Source organism: Phascolarctos cinereus, unplaced genomic scaffold, assembly GCF_003287225.1.
Source record: "Phascolarctos cinereus isolate Bilbo 61053 unplaced genomic scaffold, phaCin_HiC Scaffold_4;HRSCAF=312, whole genome shotgun sequence".
NCBI lineage: Eukaryota > Metazoa > Chordata > Mammalia > Diprotodontia > Phascolarctidae > Phascolarctos > Phascolarctos cinereus.
This window is the reverse complement of record NW_027555847.1, coordinates 27,949,342-27,970,537: the sequence shown is the minus strand read 5'-3', so window position 1 is coordinate 27,970,537 and position 21,196 is coordinate 27,949,342. Positions and strand designations below refer to the sequence as shown.

The following is a 21,196-nucleotide window of genomic DNA, read 5'->3' as shown; positions in this document are numbered from 1 at the left end:
GTTTGTACCATGGCTCTTTGGATATCAGGCCCTTACCAGAGATATCTGATACGAAGATTTTTCTAATTCTTCAGTTTCCCTTCTTATCTTGTATTGATTTTGTTCAAGTCAAGTCAGGTAAAATAGAAAAGCATTTATTACGGGCCAATCCTGTGCCAGGCACTGGGTATTAAAAAAAAAAAAGGTAAAGACAATCCCTGCAAGGAGCTTATGAATAATGAAGGAAATGACATGTAAGCAACTATTTACTAACAGGGTATATGGAGGATAAATTTCAGATAATCTCAGTGGAAAGAGTCAAGCATAAGCAGAAAAAGCTTCTGGTAGAAGGTGGGATTTTAGTTGAAACTTGAAGAAAGCCAAGAAGTGAAGACATGGAGAGAGAAGATTCTAGGTATGGAAGATGGTCATTGAAAAGGCATGGAGGTGGGAGATTGAGTTTAGGGTTCAAGCAGGCCTTCAGGGATTCTGTGACACTGAATCACAGAGTATCTGGAAGGGAATAAGGTATAAGAAGACTGGAAAGTAGAAGGAAGAATATTGATTAAGTGTCTACTATATGATAGTGCTAAGTGCTTTAAAAATAGTATCTCATTTGGGTCAGGTTATGAAGGGCTTTAAAAACTCAACAGATGATTTTATGCTTGCTTGAGCTAACAGGAAGCCACTAGAGTTTTTGAATGGGAGGAAGTAACATAGTCAGACCTTCATCTTAGGAAGATCAAATTGACAACTGAGTGGAGGATGGACTGGAGTGGGGAGAGTCTTGAAGCAGGCAGACCCACCAAACATTAGGTGTTGAGGGTGTTATTGGTGATAGCGTCAGAACAATAGCTTTTGAATTTCATTTAATCAAAATTAAAAAGAAAAAATAATGGCTCCTGTCCTCAAAGAGCTTACATTCTGAATGAGAAGACAACATAAATATAAATAAGTAAATTAAAACTATGTAGAGGATAGATAGAATTTAACTATGGAGGGCAAGACAGTAGCAATGGAATGGAATGGAAAGGGCTTCAAGATTTTACCAGTCAGTGGTAATGGATTACTTTGTGTTAACCCAGCAACAACATGCCTGAGACATTTTATTCCAGATTAATAGAGTCTTAGGGTAGGTCAGTACTCAGCAACTCCAGAAAAATAAGGGCCATACTCTCTATTAGAGGGTCCAGTTCTCCAAGTCAGAATCAAAGTCTGAAAAACCAAACCCTAATTCTCACTGGGAATCAGTTTTGCTGATTGATTTCCTTATTGGGAAATCAGACACTTCTTTCTGTTGAGATGTGAGGGTAAGTTGGTGGGGTCAAAGAAGCAATGAACAGAGAGGACTCTGACCTTTTGCGATTTTTTCTGTTCCTTATTTGTGTCTTGCCTCTGGTCCTACTGACCCTGAACTTTTGTTGGTTTTGTGGGAGGGCTGCTTTATTCTGTTACCTTTGAGTTTCTTGATGAATTTTTGCATAATTCTTGGGTACAAGTGACTTTAGCTTCTCCTTTGACTTCTTAATCATTTTTTCAGTCTGGTCTGGTATGTAGATGGTCTGCCTTCCACTCAGGCAGCCATCTTTGCAGGAAGTCTGACGTGAACTTTCAGAATTACATTTAAAACTTCTCACACATGGTTTAAGATACTGGTTTAAACCCAATTAAAAAAAACACACCTAAACTGTTTTCCAATTTTCTCACCAGTTCTTACAAGATGGAGAGTTCTTCCTCGAGTATTCACGTTCCAAAATTTATCAAATGTTGAGTTAATATTATTGCACCACCTTCTTACACCAGCATTTAGAGGGAAATATTGTGTATTATCAGGTCAGCAAGGCACGGTGGATAGGAGGTTGACTTTGAAATGTGGATTATACAGATTCAAATTTTGCCTCTGAGACATAGTGACTGTGTGACCAAGGGTAAGTCATTTAGCCTCTCGGGGTCCCAGGGAATTTTCCAAGGCCCCAAATGGCAAATGAGGCACCAGTCTGTGTTAGTGGAGGGAGCTCTGTGTGCTGATGACATCACGGTCTGAGAATCAGTCTGCATCTTCTGAGCTCTTCAGCTCCCTTCCATTCCCTACCTCCAGGGGAATGGATGCACAAAGTATGATGTAATTGAGTCTATAGAAAAGATGCAAAGTACAAGAGAAGTTCAGAATAAGGAGGGCTCCTAACTGGAAGTGTGGGGAGAGGTGACCCTCAGGGAAGACTTTATGGAAGAGGTGGCATTTGAGCTGGGCCTTGAAAAATAGGTAGTGTTTGGATAAAATTATATTAAAAATTATCTAATATTAGAGACAGAAAAAACACGAGGTCATCTAGTCTAACTTCATTTTATAGCTAAAATAATTGAGTTCCGCAAACATAATTTTCCCTTTGATCTCCCCGTTTCTGTAAATGCCTCACCACCCTCCCAGTCAGCTAGGTTCAGAGCCTGAGTCATTTGCCATTCCATTCTCTGCATTTCCCAGTCTTCTCCACCCCCTGTCTTCCTCCCACCCTCATCCAATCAGTCACCAAGTCCTGCTGATTCTCCCCTCTACAGTGTCTTTCAAATCCAGCCCTGGCTTCCTCTCCAATTGCCATCGTGGTGGTTTGGGCCCCTTTGCATCTTTTGTCTGATCTGAGTGATTCTTCTGCCTGAAGTCTCTTCCAATTCAAATTCATCTTACCTGAAGACATCTTCTATGCTGCTGAGCATTCACAGTGACAGAATCATTATCCCAATGCACTGTCCCAAATGTGCCACTGTGCTGCTCAGAACTCTTCAGTGGGTCTCGAATGACCACAGGATAAAATTCAAACTGCTTAGCATGTTATTTGAGCCCTCAACAATCTGTCCTCAAAGTGAGCTTTCAGGAAAATATCTGCACCTCCTACAACTCATCTTCATTATTTCTTCAGTCAAACTGTATCCTTCTTTCTTCCCTGCACATATCCTTTGCTTTAATAAAATAACAAACAAACCTCCAGAATAATAACTGTTCCAACTAAGAGCTTGAATGTTTGACAAGTGTTCTGCCTATGTCTTTCCATATGAGCCTTCCAACAACCTTGTGAGCTAGGTACTACAGGTATTCTTATCTTACAGGTGAGGAAACTGAGCCTGAGAGACTTAATGATTTGTTCAAAATCACATGGTTAGGAAGTATCTGATATGACCTCTTAGCCTAAGTTCACTCCCCATTTGGCCCTCTACTAACTCACTAGGCTAGTCCTTGATTTAGTATTTCCTATGGGTGAGGAGACTGGAAGCTCAAATCTTTCTTCCTCTAGAAACCTCTAGCTTCTTTCTATAACCTTGGGTGGGCACGTCATTTTATTTTTGCAGATTTCATTTTTTTTTTAGCTAGAAAATGGAGTTAGATTAGATGGTCTCATTTTTTTTCTGTCTTTAATATTAGATGATTTTTTTGGATGTAATTTTATCTAAACCCTACCTTCTTCAAGGCCCAGCTAAATGCCACCTCTTCATGAAGCCTTCCCTAAGGGTTGTCTCCCCCACCACTCTAGTTAAAAAATGAGGTCTCCTTATCTTGAACACACATTGTATTTTGTATCTTTTCTATAGATTCAATTATATCATGCTTTGCATAGTAATTTATGTACTTTTCATCTTCATAGTCTATGGAATGAGAAAGCAGGAGGTAAGTAGCTATGGACTCACTGTGAGCCAGTCTGGAGTAGAAAGAACTCCATTTGAGCAGTGCTAGAAAAAGCCATATCCTTTGTGTGAAGGGTGGGGCTATGGGCCATGGGTATAAACCAGTAGGGTTAAATAAGCCAGAGGTACGCAATGCCTCTGAGAGAGAAAAGAACAATGAGGTACAGATTGCTGGTCTTTGACCTTGCCAGGACCTCTTCCAGGCTCTGGGATTATGTGTGTATCTGGGGAGTCAAAGGAAGGTAGTGGTGTTCATATCTTGACCATCTGGAGTGATGACCTGGCCCTGTTCTGCCAGAGATTTACCTTACCATCCACTTAGCCAGTGTGCTCCTTCTCACTTTGTCCACAGCTCTTCCTTTAGAGAATAGCAGAGGAACCTAAACTGAATTTTTCCTCTGAGAAAATAAAAATAGTATTGATCCAAGGCTGGCTGTTTCTGGTAAGAATACTATGATGTCGATGGAAGAGAAAAATAAACTTTGGAACTATGTTGGTGACAGAGAGATCTTAGGTAGGAGGAAAATGAAAATCCTGTCTATATTTCCCCCTGCTCCTGCCCCACTCATGTGGTATCTTACCAGGTAAGTTAGGTCAATTGAGAGTAGAATAAGTGAAAACATTTCTTGGTTTAAAATTTTTTAAAGCTGCCTGGGTTTACCATTCTAATAGAGTGTAGCCCCTGCCATTTTGTCTGGTTAATAACCACACATAACTTGATAACCATACCTCTCCACCCCATTCCCCCCTTACCCCATGCTGAAGGATGAATGAAAACTGATAAAATTCTGATAGGGACTTGGATCAGACAATCCCAGCTCCTCACAGAGCACCAGGGGTTCACAGTGGTTTCCTCTAGACTCTCTTCTCCAATGGCTAGCATCCTTATTTTAAAAAGCAGTGTGCAGTGGGGAAACTGAGACACATAGAGGCAAATTAGGCATGAATGCTTGATGAAACCTTAACCCCATGACCATACTTCTAAGTGTCTGTATTCCTCCTCATAGGGTATTTTGAAGACTTAAAATACTCTCCTTGGAGACATTTAGGCTCTGAAATGCATCAGAGAAATCAAATCTCCTCTAGATCAGGTGTATCTGGTTTGCTGGCCTTGGCTTGGTTCTCCCACTTTTAATTTCTCTGTTGATTTTAATTAGTCTCTCCATAGGTGCCCCCGAGTTCCAGGAGCCTTTTCTTCAAAGACAGAGCTTTTTGGCAAGGCAGATACAAACCTTTCTAGTCTCTGTCCTCTGCAGTGGCTATGAAATGATTCAATCACTCCCCTGGTATCAAGACCCAGGCTTGATATAAGAACTGCTAAGGCTGCTTCTGACATTAATAATAATAACAACATAGAATAGCTGACATTTCTAAACTTTTAGGTTTGTAAAGCACTTTATATATGATCTCACTTGATTCTCAAAAAAAACCCCCAACAACTTCAAGTACAGCTCTGTATTCACTATTAAACCTTGTTAATCTAGTTAATCTTGTTAATCTAGTTAATCTTGTTAATCTAGTTCTATTTTGTAAGGATATTTAAGTGACATTACTAAAGCAATATGTCGTGGTACATAAAGAGTTGATCTTAGAGCTAGGAAGACTTGGGTTCCAGTCTCATCTGGGACACATAGTGGCTCAGTAATCTAGACAAATAATTTAGCCTCTCTGTATCCTAGGCCAGATGTGGCAAACACACACACACACACACACACACACACACACACACACACACAGGGCCCACAACACTCCCAAGTCTGGGCAGAACTAGATTAAAATGCAATTGGGAAATATTTAACAAAATACACAAAATATAATAAAACATAGATAATATTAATATGTGCTTTTCTAAGTCAATATATGGCCCACAGGGATCCTTATGTATGGTTCCTATGGCACTCATTTCTATTTGAGTTGGACACCACTGCTCTGGGCAACTCTCTAAAGACCGTTGACCTGCATGGCGAGAGAGAGTTCCTCCCTGGTAGCTCCCTACCCATATGAATTCATAGGCTTATCGCTATTTAGATGACAATACTACATGATGAAAAATGTGCTATTCTAGTTTTATATGTATAGGAGCTGTGTAGCATAGAAAAAACTAGAGGCTCTGGAGTCAGAGAAACTGGGTTCAAATCTTTCCTCTGATGTTTATTATCAGAGTTACTTTGGCCAAGTCAATACCCTCTCCAGACATTGGTGTCTTCAACTGTCAAATGGATATGATGGCCTTGGAGGTTCCTTCTGGATCCTTTGAGCATTGAGGAAAATATCCAGGGTCCTTGGAATCATAGAATTCCGGAGCCTGAAGGGATTTTTTGTTCCTGCTAGTCTCAGGATCATAGAACCAAGATTAAGAACCAAGAGGTATAAATTAAAAATATAACAAATAAAAATAATAATAAAAAAAAAGAACCAAGAGTCACCTTAGAGACTACCTGGTCCATCTGTCTCATCTTATAGTGGAGAAAATGGAGGCCTGGAATGGATAAATGACTTCCCTAAGGCCTACTTCCATTTAGCATAACTGGAATGATTCCTATGGGGCAGTGCTAGCCTGGCCCTGAGGTTCCAACTTCATCTTTGCTCATTCTCCATTCTAATGCATGTGGTGTATCTGCATTCAGTACCAAGGCGGGGCAGGACCTAGACTGGGTAAGTCATTTAACCCCAATTTGGCCTCAGTTTCTTCATCTGTAAAATGAGATAGTTGGCTTGATTTCTGAAAGCTTGCACAACTCCAGGCCCCTGATCTTGTCAAACTCTCTAAGCCTCAGTTTTCTTTTTTCTTTGAAGTGAGAGAATGGGACTATAGGTCGTCTGAGGACCCTTCTAAATTTAAGATTCAAAAAAAATAGAATTTAAGCTCCTTGAAGGCAGGGACTGTATCTTCCTTTCACATTTGTGTCTCCAGGTCCTGCCTAGTAAATGCTTGCTGGTTGATTGATAAATTAAAATTAAAGGGCTGGCCAAGGTCTGAGTGATTCAGTCAATGAAGCAGTAAACATTTATTGAGCACCTGCTGTGGCCCAGGCACTGTGCTAAGCACTAGGGACCCCAGGGAGGCAAAAGATAGTTCCTGTCCTCAAGGAACTTCCAGTCTAATGGGGGAAACAACATGCAAACAAATATATACCAAACAAGCTATATACAGGATGAATAGGAAATAATTAAAAGAGGGAAAACATTGGAATTGAGAGAGATTAGGGAAGGCTTCTTATAGAAGGTGGGATTTTAGTTGGGACCAGAAAACGTTTTTTAAACTGGACTGAGAGTCCAAAATACTGAAACTCTGGGAGCCTCCTTAGGAACCAGGGCCTTATTACGCTCCAGTGGCACTGAAGGGTGCTTAATCAACAGGCTGCCTGTCTCTTTCTCTTTTTCCCTTCCCTCAATCTCCTCCCCTCCCCATCACTTCTTTTTAAAAGACTATTTAAAGCCTGAATCATGATCTCATACTTAGATCCATCTTGAGACCAGAAAAGAAAGAAAATTAGGGGGTTGTAAAATCAGTGCTGGTTCTGTCAAGCTCACACAATTACCAGGATGCTCCAGGACCATCTGCAGGAAAGCTGGGCTATGCACAATTACAAGAAAGATTTCTTGGTCCAATTGACATCTGGACTTTGGCTGAGGGTGGGTCTTATTTTATGCGGTGAAGATGTAGAAGGGCCATTGGGATAAACAAGGAGGCTTCCCTGTGGTGGGGTAGAAAATGCTGGGGAGTCAGCAGGCTTGGCTTCTTGGTTTGGCTTGACTGTGTATGACCTTGGGAAAATCATTTTTATCAGTTACTTCATTTGTAAAATGAGGGGGGCAGCCAAATTGAGCTCTAAGGTCCTTCCAACCCTGAACTATTAAAGTTACAGGGGACAGTCCAATGTTGAAGTTTTGATGCTGACTTATCATCTGTCAAGTATTGCTTCTGGTGTCAGAGCTGGGTTTGCACTGAATTATCTACACTGTTTTTTTTTTCTTTTTAATTTTTGGTCAAGGAAATTTTCTTTTCTTTTTTAAAAAAATCTGAATTTAGACAGCAGATAATGGACATTTCCATACACCCACCCACACCCACACACACACACACACACACACACACACACACACACACACACACACACACACACACACATACACACACATATAAATGCATACATATATACATACACATATATATACATATGAAGCTATTACATTATAACATGAAGCTATTGCAGTAGTCTCCTAATTGATTTCTTTGCTTCCTCTACACAGTTGGGTCTGGTATAGAGGATATATAACTCAAATAGAAATGAGGGCCACTAATCTAAAATAAGAATTCCCATGGGCTGCATATTCATTCAATTTTAAAGTATAATGTTATGTATTTTTTATTGTATTTTATTTATTCTGTTAAATATTTCCCAAATACCTTTTAATCTGGCCCCTCTGGCACTCCAAAGTGTTGGCCATGTTTGACAGCTCTGTTCTACTTAACTGCCAAATTCCTCTTCCGGTCCCTGGCTCAAGATTCTGCAGTGGCTCTCTATTGCCTCTAGGATCATCTGTAAACTCTGTAGTCTGGCCATTTAAAGCCCTTCACAGTCTGGCTCCCTGCTACCTTTTCAGACTAGTTTCATGTTGCTGCCCTTCATGACTTCCATGAACCAGTCCAACTAGCCTTTTGGCTTTTTCCTGAGTATTGAATTCCATTTCTGTGCCTTTGCAAAGTCCCTCCTCACCTGTTGCAGTCAGAAACCCTAGATCTCTTCAAGCCTCATCTCTGGCTGCACATCCTAGCCTTGCACTCCCTTCCTTCTCAATCAATCTTGCGCGTACATTTGTTTCTCTGTTGTATATATCCCCAGGAAAGGCTTCAAGAAGCTAGTGGTTGTTTTTCATTTTATCTCTGCACCCCTTCCTCAACACCCAACAGTGTTTTGCATGCAGTAGGCACTTAATAAATGCTTACTGAATGAATGAAATAATTTTTAGGTACTAAACTGTGTATCCCTCCCTTCCCCCAGTAGAGTGTAAGTAAGCTCTATAAGGTCAAGAATTATTTCTTTTCATTTCCCCCACTTTGTATCCCTAGTGTCCAGCAAAGTATGAGGAGCATGATAAATGTTTAATAAATGTTTATTGTTGCTGTATTCCATTCTTTTTGGAGCCACTGCCCTCAGTAAATGACAAAAGAAAGCAAACAAAACCAGGTTAATAACTAAACATTCAGTTTCACAAAAGACAGTTTTTACAATCAAAGTATTTCCTGCATTACAGAAGCTGTTTCCTCTCTTGGGAGGAGGAGGAACATTGTAACTGCCTGGTTAACCAGGTTGTGTGGAGAGTTGGTCAGGATAGTTCAGATTTAAAAGAAAAAAAAACTAACTCAATTATTTTAGGTCTGAATTATTCAGAATAGCTAATGACAAGAGTCTAATAAACTAGATCATCTCAGCCCTGTTCACCCCTTCCCTGTTGTGCTATATGGACATAATCTCTGACTCCAACCTGGAGACTAATCAACTTAGACTTCCTGGTGCCATTTAATAAGGTATTAATTCAGAAAAAGTTTAAGGTGCCTTCTCCCTATAATGTGATTTATATTTCTTCAAGCTAAGTTAGGGAGCCTGGAGGCAACTGTGTAGTCTCCTATAGGCTCAGCTATCCTCTGGTGTTAGATATATAAAGTACTGCAATAGAACACAAAGTGACAAGAACACTTGTGCCCAGAGCCTTCACTAGCACATGGTGAAGGGGCATTCTCCTCTGCGCTACCAATGCCCGTAGCTTTTGGTGAAGCCGAGGTGAAAATCTATCATGCTAACAAAGGAAGCCCACAGGTCTAAATCTGGAAGGGACCTTTCCGGTCCAGTCTAGCTTCCTGATTTTATGGATGAGAAAAGGCAGAAAGAATTTAAACTCAGGCCCTCTAATTCAAACTAGCCCTCTTTCCCTATAACTCAGGAGAAAGTGACTTACAATAGAGTACTCTTGGAAACCAGGCTGCTAGAAACCAGTTGGTGCTAGAGGTCACCTTCAGACTTTTACTGCTAAAGGGAGAGAGAAGTGTGATGTAACACTGTGGGTATGAGAGATGGATCTGATATGAAACAGAACCTAGCTCCATAAGGAGGGTTTTTTTTTTTACAACAGGCTTAAATTTGCAATTGATCAAAGGTGGTAGCACCCTTTATCACCATGTTCTACTGCCTGGGTGTTGTCTAGCCATTCTGATGTGCCATTTCACCTGGTGATTTTTGGTGTCCAGATTTCTTGGAGCAGATCTGACATCAGAGTAATACTTAAGAGCAAGATCATGAAATCTTCAAAACCCAATTTATTCTCTGTTTGCTCTTCAAGCTCAGAAAGGATCTCTTTGTACTTGGGTTTGTTTTCTTGTCCCTGTGAGAATAACAATTAAAAAAAAGTTCTCAGAGCATTGTTGACAATCCATGTTCGTAGGTGTTCATAGCTTTTCCATTTTTAAAATTTTAATCTGCTTGGTTGTAGGACCAGTGCCTAGAAAACACTCATATAGGTCTGCATTTCTGGGTTCAAGAACAGTTTTTTTTTCCCCACCCTCACAAAATAAGATTGCCAAGAATTCTGAAATATAATTGCTGAGAGAAAATACATGTGCTTTGGAAGACCTTCCACATTCAATTCACTCATATATATCAAATTCAAACACACAGTTCGCACAAACAGAAAGATTGACGGTACTAAGATGAATCACATTATTAATGGAGGGCCTCGTTTCAGACTACAACTCATGAATAATCTTTCCTGCTAACACTGCAAACGTTAAGGTCATTCCACTCAGTATCCTAGCTATCTGTGTTCTCATTTATCATCTTGGCTTAATCACCAAATGCTCACCCACATGCTAATTGTCAAAAATAATCATGATAATGACTAAAGAATATCTCTTGAAAGCCCCCTAGGGAATATAGCTTCTGCACACAGAGCAAAACCATGTTTCTTGATTCCAGTCAGAGGCCAGGTCATTGTCATTCTGCTTTCACACATTTTCTCTACTTGTCCCTTTCTCTCCAGTAATATTCTAAATTCCAGCCAACCTGCTTTGCTGGCTGTTCCTTGTACAATTTCCCATTTTGTTGCCCTTGTCCAGACCATTCCATATATCTGGTATGTCCTCCACTGAAAGAAATGACAATTAGTAACTAATGATTTGAGGAGATTCAGGTTTCCTCTTTTTTCTTTTATCCTCATTTCAAGACCTCAATCCCTGAAGATGGAGTGAACCTTCTTTTCTATCCAGACCCCACCCAGGTGGGGCAGCCACTGTGCTCTACTCAGATTTGGGTGGGCATAAATTCTTTGAATACATATTCAAGGCTGGAGGTAACTTAAGAAGTAAATGACATAATCCAAGTTCAGGTCCAGCTGTGACTACTCCAATAGCTTTTCCTTATACCTTGCCTCTGTAAACTTACCCTCATTATTCATGGGATCATAGATTTAGAGATGGAAGGGACCTTGCAGTTGGGTCCAAACCCCTCATTTTGCAGTTGAGGAAAATGAATCCAAGAGAAGTGAAGTGGTTTGCCCAAGGTCACACAGGTAAAATTAGAAGCAGGCTTTGAACCCATACCCCAGAAAGCCAACGCTCTTTTGGATATACCATACTGTCTCTGCTCCTTTTTCTGCCCTCTAGAGCCAAGCAAAATAAATCCATACTTTATATGACAACCTGTCAAGTTGTTGAAGACAGCAATTATGTCTCCCTTATCTTTGCTTCTCCAGGCTAAACATTCCAAGTTCCTTCAACTAATTCTCATATGGCATTATTTCCAATCCTCTCACCATCCTGGTTGCTTTCTTCTGGACATACTGTAATTCAGGGGTCCTTAATTTTTTTTGTTCTGCACCTCTTTGGCAGTTTGGTGAATCCTATGGCTCCCTGCTCAGAATAATGTTTTTAAATATTTGGAGGAAATACTCAATTTCAGATAGTGAAAATGAAGACATCATTTTTTCCCCATCCAATTTCATGGGCCCCTAGTTTAAGAACTGCTCTAGTATGTCATTGTCCTTTCCAAATTGTGGTGCTTAGGAACTGAAACAAAATTGCACATGCGGGCTGTCCAGGATGGAGGACAGTTCGACTATCACCTTCTTTATTCACGCACCACTATCTACATGAAGCTGTTCCTATCCCGCCAACTATTTTTATCCTCACTAAAATACTTTGTGTTTATTGTGCATTGTGCATATTTTAATTGTTTAACATGTGCATTGTTTAATATGCTAACACACACACACGCGCGCGCACGCGCCCGCACGCACACGTATGTCTTGATAGAATGTGAGTTCCTGAAGAGCAGAGTCTATATCTTTGTACCCACTGATTGCTTGGTATATATTTTGTATGTACTTAATTATGTGCATGTTATCTCCCTTATTAGAATGTGAGCTCCTTCACCACCAGTATGGGAATTTGTTCTGCTTGGCTGTGCATATTTGTTATAAGGAGTTTGTTTTGGGGGGAATTGAGAGGGAGAGAAAATGCATGCTTATTAATGGAGATAATAACATAAAATTAAAAAGTGAGTTCCTTCAAGGAAGGGACAATGTTTTTGCCTTTTGTTGTACCCACAGGCTAGCACAGTTGCCTGACATGCAGTAAGAACTTTATAAATGCTTGTTGACATTGACTGACTAGGAGCTTAATAAATAATCAATCAATTATCCTGAATGTTGTTTGCTGCTTAATGCAGCTTGAGGATGCCATAGCTTATTTTGTTATTATGGTCATATATATATACACACACACACACACACACACACACACACACACACACACACACATATATATATATATGTATATATATGTATGTATACACACACACACACACACACATTGATGTATATTGAGGTTGTACTCCCCCATAATGTTCAATCCTTTCTCACCATGACCTGCTGTCTATCCATCCTTCCTTCACCCTGAACTTGGGCAGTTGGTTTTTTGAATCCAAGGCTAGAACTTTTAAATTATTCTAATTCAATTTCATCTCCCTGGATTCCACTAATAATGCTAGCCTTGATTCCAAATATTTCCTGTTTAAATTTCTTGACATCCCAATCTGTAATCTGGGATCTCTAAAGATGGGGATGAATACTAATAAGGCAACTCATCTAAATGCCTTCTTTTGTATTCTCTTGTTTTAATAAGTCACTGAAGATTTGACAGAATATCACATAGATGGCTCACTATGACTCACTGGAAACAGACACCCACCAAGCCCATAATTAAGTAAAATTTTTAAAGGGCAGATATTAAAAGACACATCCTCTAAGGAAAACCACCCAAAGATAACACTTTCTCTTTACTGGTGCAAAGTTTACTCCAAAGTGGTTTTATATATATATATATATATATATATATATACACAAAATTGGTCGATTATTCAGTAAGCTCCTTACCTGGATGAAACTCGTAAACTGGGTCTTCAGTAAGTTTTTGGCAACAGATTTACTGAGTTTACCATCTGGGTCAGAAGAGTTATTATAAATCAGAGCTGCAGTAGCAAAGGCTTTCTCCAGGTCTGAGCCTTTCCCCAGAGCTATAAAAGATTACATGCAAAGCTGTGTTACATGATGGAAAATGCGATCTAGAGACGCAAGAGCTAGCTTTTCTTTTCTTTTCTTTCTTTTTTTTTTGCTGTGCTTGCTTCTTTTTTCCCCCTGAAGTACATGTAAATTTTTTTTAACATTCTTTAAAATGTTTTTTGAGTTCCAAATTCTTTGCCTACCTTCTTCTCCCTTCCTTGAGAAAGCAAGCAATTTGATATAGATTATAAATGTGCAGTCATGCAAAACACATTTCTACATTAACCATGTTGCAAAAGAAAAGACAGACCAAAAAAAAAAACCCAACGAAAAATAAAGAAAAATTTAAAAAGTTTGCTTTGATCTGCATTTAGACTCCATCATTTCTTTCTCTGGAAGTGCATAGCATTTTTCATTATATGTCCTTCAGAATTGTCTTGGATTATTGTATTGCTGAAAAAAGCTAGGTCATTCATTGTTAATCATCATACAATATTGTTACTGTGTACAGTGTTCTGCTTCTGCTCACTTCACTTTGCATCAGTTCATAGACGTTTTCCCAGGTTTTTCTGAAACCATCCTGCTTGCATTTCTTATAGCAGAAGAGTATTTCATCACAATCATATGCCACAATTTGTTCAGCCATTCCCCAATTGATGAGCATCCCCTTAATTTTTAATTCTTTGTGCTACATAAAGAGCTGCTATGAATATTTTTGCACATATAAATCCTTTTTCTTTTTCTTAGATCTCTTTGGAATACACTCCTAGTAGTGATATTTCTAGGTTAAAGGCTATGCACATTTATCCCCTTTGGGCATAGTTCCAAATTGCTCTCCAGAATGGTTGAATCTGTTCACAACTCCAACAAAACTCTCATTCTTTAGGATCAGATTATTTGGTTTCCAATTAATTTTTAATCTATGTTTCCATGGCCCTTTACTGAATATCATTTTTATTTCATTATGGTGTAAAAATGATGCATTTACTATATCTGCTTTTCTGCATTTGGTTGTGTGTGTTATTCTCTCTTTGAACCAATTCCAATAAGAGTAAAGTTCCAGCATTGCCCACTACCCCCCTATCTTCCTTTCCACTGTACAAGCTCTTTCTTTTGCATCTCTTTTATGTGAGATAGTTAAGAACTATCTATTCTAAAGGAACAGGGGAGGGGATGGGGGTGAAACGTAGTAGAGACATGGTTTCCTGGGAAATAACATGGTTTCCATGGCTGGACTGGTCCTTCATCAGTCCTTTGTAGCTCACTTGATGGGTGTGAGTGGCAACAGTGATGGGAATGTTTTACTGCCTTCTTCCATACAAATTTGTACTCTGTGAATGGCAGCACTGTTCATGTATCAATTAATTAATCAATAAATCAGCATTTATTAAGTGCTACTATGTGCCAGGTGCTGGGCTAAGTACTATGGACACGAAGACAAAGAATCAAACAATTCTTGCTCTCAAGGAGATAATATTCTATCAGGCTAGACAACAAGGACACATATAAATATACTTAGAATAAGTTTAAAGAGAATAAATACAAATAAACACAAGAGAGGTAAATACATACATTGGGATGTTAGCTCCTTGAGATTAGGGTCTGTCTTGCTTTTTGATTTGCATCCTCAACATTTAGCATAGTTCTTTGAATACAGTAAGCTCTTAATAAATGCTTTTCACTCATTCATACAAGGTTGTTGGGGGGAATGAAAGTGATAGAAGCCTGGGGCTTCAGGTCCTCCTTAGGTCCTCCTGCTCTAAATCCTGGCCTCTTATCTCTGCACCAAGCTATCTCTTTTTCTCCCTACCCTATAATTCTTGTGATGCCATGCGTGGCACATTATGGTGGCAGTGAATGGAATGTGTGCTAGGAAGAGACTGATGATGGTTGGGACCTGAAAGCTGCCACTTTAGAATGCCTGGGTTTTGGTCTTGGGTTTTATTCCCTTGTGCCGTCTTGGGCTGCCCATGGTCATCTCTACTAGTCTAGGATTGTGTCAGGCTGTACATGGTAGGCACTATAATCAGGGAATGAAGAAAAGATGCACACTAGAGTTAAAGCCACAGGTTGAATCGCACAAGTTCAGTGTGGTGCAGTAGAAAAAGAACTCTGGCCTCAGAGGGGCAGAGGAAATGGGTTGAAATCTCCAGTGTGCCACTTTCTGTGTGATCACTCTGCTCCTCTGGCCTCAGGCTGTTTATCTATAAAATGATGAATTTGAACTCAAGGCCCTCTGTGGTATTTCTAGCTCAAAATCTATGATCCTACTTGTGACACTGTATAAGTCATATATTTAAGCCTCAGTTTCCTCCTCTGTAAAGTGAAAGTGAACTTGATGGCTTCTAAGATCCCTTGCCACTCTAAATCTATAATCCTACATTTGACCTTGTACAAGCCCCATCACCTTTCTGGGCATCATTATATTTATGAAGACAGCCCCTATGCACTCGTCTCCATCTAAATCTCTGATCCTCGTTTCTCATTCCTATAGCAGAGTGCCCAGGATTAGGCATACTTGGCACAGCTGCTTCACCTTGACCTTCAGTGGATGGGCATGTGTATTGAGACCACTGATTGATTACTCCCACAGATGCTGTCTCATCAGCTAGTCTAGACTATTCACCTCTCACCCTACTCCTTGGCTTCTTAGCTTTTCTCTATGCTGTGCCACAAAATTTTAGTGCTGGCATATCTCTACCCTCACTTGGCTATACCTGGTACACTTATTTAGGGGGTGATACCCGTGACATAGTGAATGACATTTCTTTATTCTCAGGCAAGCTGCATTGGGCTTGACAAGTGTATTTCTGAATTTATTAAGTAATATGTTTCTGAATGCATTAATTAAGAAATACACTTGTCAATGCCTTCCAAAGGGAAAAATTTGTCTCTTCATGTGTTTAATTTTTAAACTTAAGTATGTATAGAATATCTGCAGTCCTGAGCCTTCCTGGTTGAGAGATGAGCTGTGCTTTATAAATAGATCAGCCTTTAAGAAGCAGACAGCTTCAGGAAAAAAAAATCACTTCTTTGAGGTAAACATGCTCTCTCTAATTGGCCTAGCAGGCCTCTTGTTTTGACCTGATTTTAGGACTTGAGAAGCTTGGTTGCTTCCATACCACTTGCAGAGAATAATTAGTCAGTGATCTAAGACCTGAGCATGTTAGAACTACAAAAGACTTTAGTGATCTCAGAACCCCTCATTACAATGAGGACAATGAGACCTGGAGAGACTCAATGATAGAAAATCAAGAACTTCTAGCTGGAAGGGGCCTTAAAGAGTATCTTGTCCAGTCTTCACCTTTTGCAAATAAGAACTCCGAGCTCTGCAGAGATTAAGTGGTTTGTCAAAGGTCATCGAATCATGGATTTAGAGCCAAAAGGGGCTGGGAGACCTAGTTCCATCACTGAATTCTATAGATGAAGAATTTGAGCCCAGGAGAAACCGAGGGACTTGCCCAAGATTACACCAATTTTCCAATAGATCCGTGATCTCATCAGCTTGAGTTCTTTCTCAGCTGTAAGATGGGGATATTAATAAAACATACCAGGGTTGTTGTAAGAATCAAATGGAATTTGTAACAGAAGTTAGCACAGTGCCTGGCATATAGTAAGCACTATACAAATGCGTATGCACTTTCCCTTCCCTGACATCAAACCTAAATCCACCTTTACTCAACTTTACTCCACTGCTTCTAGCTCTGCCCTCTGCCAAATGAAGTAAGTCTAATTCCTTTCATTATAACAGCATTTAAGTACTTGAAGACAGCCATCATGCACTCACTCCTCCTTCCCCTCTCCCTCCAGTCTATTTTTTTCTGAGCCAAACAATCCCACTTCCTCCTATGACATACCCTTCGCTGTGCTGATTGCCCTGCTCAGAACACTCTCTGGTTAGTCACTGTCCTTCTTAAGCCATGGTGCCCACTGTCCCCTGCTGCTTACAAGGGACACTTGCTACTTAATTGAACAGTTCAGCAAACACTTATTAAGCCACTGATGTATGCAGGGGATGCCAGCACGGGGGAGAGAAGGGGAAGGCAACTTCTTTACAACCAAGGAAATCGAGTAATATAGAGTAATTTCAAGGGGGAGATAGAAAAATAAAACAGAGATAGAGATGAAAAATACAAAGAGAGACAGAAAAAGACAGACAGGATGGACAAAGATATAGAGACAGATGATTGTGCTAAGGTGGGGGCTGGGGGAGACGAGGACAAGAAAGATTGCCATATGAAGTGGCTAGAGCAGAACTTTGGAGGAAGCTAGGGATCTTAAGAGTCAAAGACAAGGAGGAAGGACATTCTAGGCATGAAGTACAGCTTGGGCAAAGACACAGGGGTGGGAGATAGAGCACCCTGGGTCCTAATCTCAAGATGATGGTCAGATTTTTGTGAGGAGAAAGTTTGAGGCAAGTAGTAGTATTATGCACTACTTGCAGTGTAAATAACGTTACCTCGAGTGTCACAAGATGTGAGTTCAAATGCTGCCTCTGGGCAAGTCACCCAACCTCCCTGGGCCTCAGTTTCCTTTTTTTAATAGAAAGGAGTTGAACTATATGGACACAGACATCCCTTCCAACTCTATATGCGAGAGCTTAAAAGAACGCCTCAAATCTAACTACCTCTTGCTGATCTGATGGAACACGAAGAAAGACAGCACTCGGTCAATTCTTGATAACCTACAATAACCCATAAGAAGAGCTTATGTACCTTTTCCTTATGCAGACGTGTTGGTAGCCATGATAACCCTTTTATGGAAATTTTACTTGTAAATGGATTCCAACCAGACATAAATGATTTGAGGGTTCCCCGCTCCACTTAGTAGAGATATTTGAATTGATTGTAAGGAACCATGGAATTATGGAATGTTAGAACTGAAAGGAGCCTTAGAGGTCTTTGAATTCAACCTGAGGAAACTGAGGCCCAGAATCCCAGTAAGAATAGATGGGGACGTGCAGAGACCACACAGCTAATCACTGGCAGAACCAGGACTAGATCCTAGGGCTCTGGCCTCCCATTCCAGGGCTGGTGTCTTTGGATTTGCTCAGGATCTCACATGTAACATACTTGATAACATTGGCCCTAGATGCTGAGGGCCCCAGAGGGACCCCCATGTGCATTATTCTAATTTTGGGCACGGCAGCATACCCTTTTAAGCCAGAGAGATGTTTTATTAATCACACTTGTTTTCTTCTCTCTGCATCTTACCTTTCACAGAAGACAGTTGTTTGGATATCGGGATGCTGTCAATGAAAATGAAAGCAACATTAAGATTCAAGGAGATTTAATTGGGGGATTGCCATGAAAAAAAAGCTGTCAACAAATTTCTACTTTATTTCAGGTAAACTACAACATGACCATGGCCAATTTAATCTTTTTTTTTCTTTTGCAAAAAACCACAGAGCAAACCAGAAACAGCTCCCATTCTTGAAGACTGTTAAAGACAGTCCCCAAAAGGGTAGAAGAGGGAATGATTCCTTTGTCTCCCACTGTGGAATCAATGGACACCTTTTACATATTTGAATAGCCTGAAATAATTTCCCCCTTCCAAGGGCCAGCTGAGATGGCTTGTTTATCTTACAGTAGATTTTATCTGGAAAATCATTAACAAAATGCTTCAGCCTCAAATGTTTCCCAAGAGGTGAGTTACATTAACCTGGGTTAATCAGATCATTCTCAGTTAATGGAGAGACAAGTTTTTTTTTTAATTCTTTTTGAGGTCAAAACTGCGAGATGGGCCTTGCGCTCCTTCAATTCAATTTAAAGGTGGATTACTCTGGTTAAAAGCCTCCGAGCTTGCAATCCACAAACTCTGAGGCCTTTGACATTATTAACTCTTGGTATTAGAGCGGCAGGCCAGAATGAAAATAGAAGTCAAGTGGGAACACTGACCTTTTCAGCATCTTTGGAGACAGGGAAGTTGCTGGAGGGGGTCCTGCAGGATGGGCTTCCCCTCTGGAGCAGGGCTTTTGATCCTTGGTGCTCACAGTACAACCACACATTCTCCAGTCTCTTGTTGTCTCTAATCATCTCCAGGCAACAGCAGCTAAGGAGAGCTGACAAGTGTGTGTGCTGTGTATTCCATGGAAGAATAGAGGACGGTGTAATGAGCATGCAATCCCTGAGAAGGCAACTTTTAAGCAATCTAAATAAACTCACAACCCACCAACCTGTGCAATAGATGTAGGGCAGTGTTGGAGATGAGTACAATAATAAAGCCTGTCTGAGAATATCATTGCAGATTATAAATGCATCAGAGAGGTAATGAATGGAGAGCTGGAGTCTGACTTCCTGGAGTCAGGAAGAACTGGGTTCGAGTTCTCTGACAGTATCCAGTGGTGTCCAGAGCTGACTCTGACCAGTAGTATAGAGCCAGTTGTTCTGTGGGTCAGACACTGTGCTAAATGCTGGAGATACAAAGACAGAAATGATTTCACAAATAATCCTTGCCCTCAGGGCTCTTACATTTGAATAGAAGAGACAATCTGAGCAGAAAAATATATGCAGAATATATTCAAAATAAATACAAGGTAGTTTTTTTGGGGAGCCAGTGCTAGCTACTGGGAAGACAAGGGAATGATGAGAAGATATGAAGGGGTTAAGACCTACAAAGATGGAGGGAGTACCCACATTGGGTTTAATGCCTTTTACTCTTCTTTCCACACTGTATGGTCCAGCCAAACTCGCTCTCTTTTTATTCTTCCCAGGGTGCTGTATCTCCCACCCCTGTGCCTTTGCCCAAGCTGTCCCTCATGCCTAGAATGCCCTTTCTCCTTGTCTTTGACTCTTACAATCCCTAGCTTCCTCCAAAGTTCTGCTTCATATGGGGACCTTTCTTGTTCTCTCCCTGAGTCCCCTCACTAGCACAATCTTTCTGTCTCTATATCTTTGTCCATGTATCTGTCTGTCTTTTTCTCTCTCATCTCTTTCTGTCTCTTTGTATCTTTCATCTTTATCTCTTTTTTTTTCTGTCTCTTTCTCTTGAAATTACTCTATATCACTTTGTATTTCCTTGGTTGTAAAGAAGTTTTCTTCCCCTTCTCTGTGCTATGTTGGTGTCCCCTGCATACATCAGTGTTTGCATAATAAGTGTTTGCTGAACTGTTCAATTAAGCATTTGTATAGTGCTTACTATATGCCAGGCACTGTGCTAAGTGGTGTTACAAATGCTATATCATGTGATCCTCACAACAGCCCTGAGAGGAATTACTATTCCCATTTTACAATTGAGGAAACTGTAGCAATCTGAGGTGAAGTGACTTGCCCAGGGTCCCACAGCTAGTAAGTGTCTGAGGCTAGATGTGAATTCAGGTCTTCCTGGTTCTAGACTCAGCGTTCCATCTCTGGATATGCCACTACCAGCCTTCTGATGGCAGGAAAAACTTCAAACAATTAGAGTTGTCCCTAGATGGGCTGGACTTTCTCCAGGGGTTGTGGGTTTCATTCCTGGGGGTCTTGAAGTGAAGACTGGATGACCACCTGTTGAATATGTTGTATTGGGAATTCCTTTAGGGTGTGGGATTAGATAAGGCAGCCTCAGAGGTCACCTTGAACTCTGAAATTCTGTCATTCTAGGAGTCGGGAAGAATTGGATTGAAATCTTGCCTCTGATACTTATTAGCAGTGTCAACCCTGGCAAAATCATCCAATCTCTAGAAGCTTCAGTTTCCCCAAATGTAAAATCAGCATCATAGTGGTATCTACTTAGCAAGGTTGCTGTGAAGATCAATTAAGATCACATGTGTGCATTGTCTCTGGAGTTAGAGGTTCAAATCTGGCCTATGACACTTACTGCCTGTGTAGCTTTGGCCTTAGGTTCCTCAGCTGTAAAATGAGGCAGTTGGGCTAAGCGGTCTCCAAGGTTTGTTGTTCCAAATCTATGATCCTATCAGCTTATATCAAGCACTTTGCAAACCTTTAAATATTACATAAATGTGAGCTGATAAACTTCTGGTTGGCAATATTCATCACAGGTACAATGT

At 40.3% G+C, this 21,196-nt stretch overlaps 1 protein-coding gene across 1 annotated transcript; it reads right to left on the bottom strand.

Annotated features, from left to right (window-relative positions):
• Nucleotides 1-8,754: 8,754 nt before the first annotated feature.
• On the bottom strand, nucleotides 8,755-19,244 carry SNTN (sentan, cilia apical structure protein). Its single transcript, XM_020976383.2, has 4 exons — nucleotides 19,107-19,244; nucleotides 18,423-18,457; nucleotides 13,084-13,223; nucleotides 8,755-10,038 (listed from the first exon to the last, which is right to left on the bottom strand). The coding sequence occupies exons 1-4, from the start codon at nucleotides 19,214-19,216 to the stop codon at nucleotides 9,880-9,882; spliced, it is 444 nt and encodes a 147-aa protein (XP_020832042.1). The 5' UTR covers nucleotides 19,217-19,244; the 3' UTR covers nucleotides 8,755-9,879.
• Nucleotides 19,245-21,196: the final 1,952 nt, after the last annotated feature.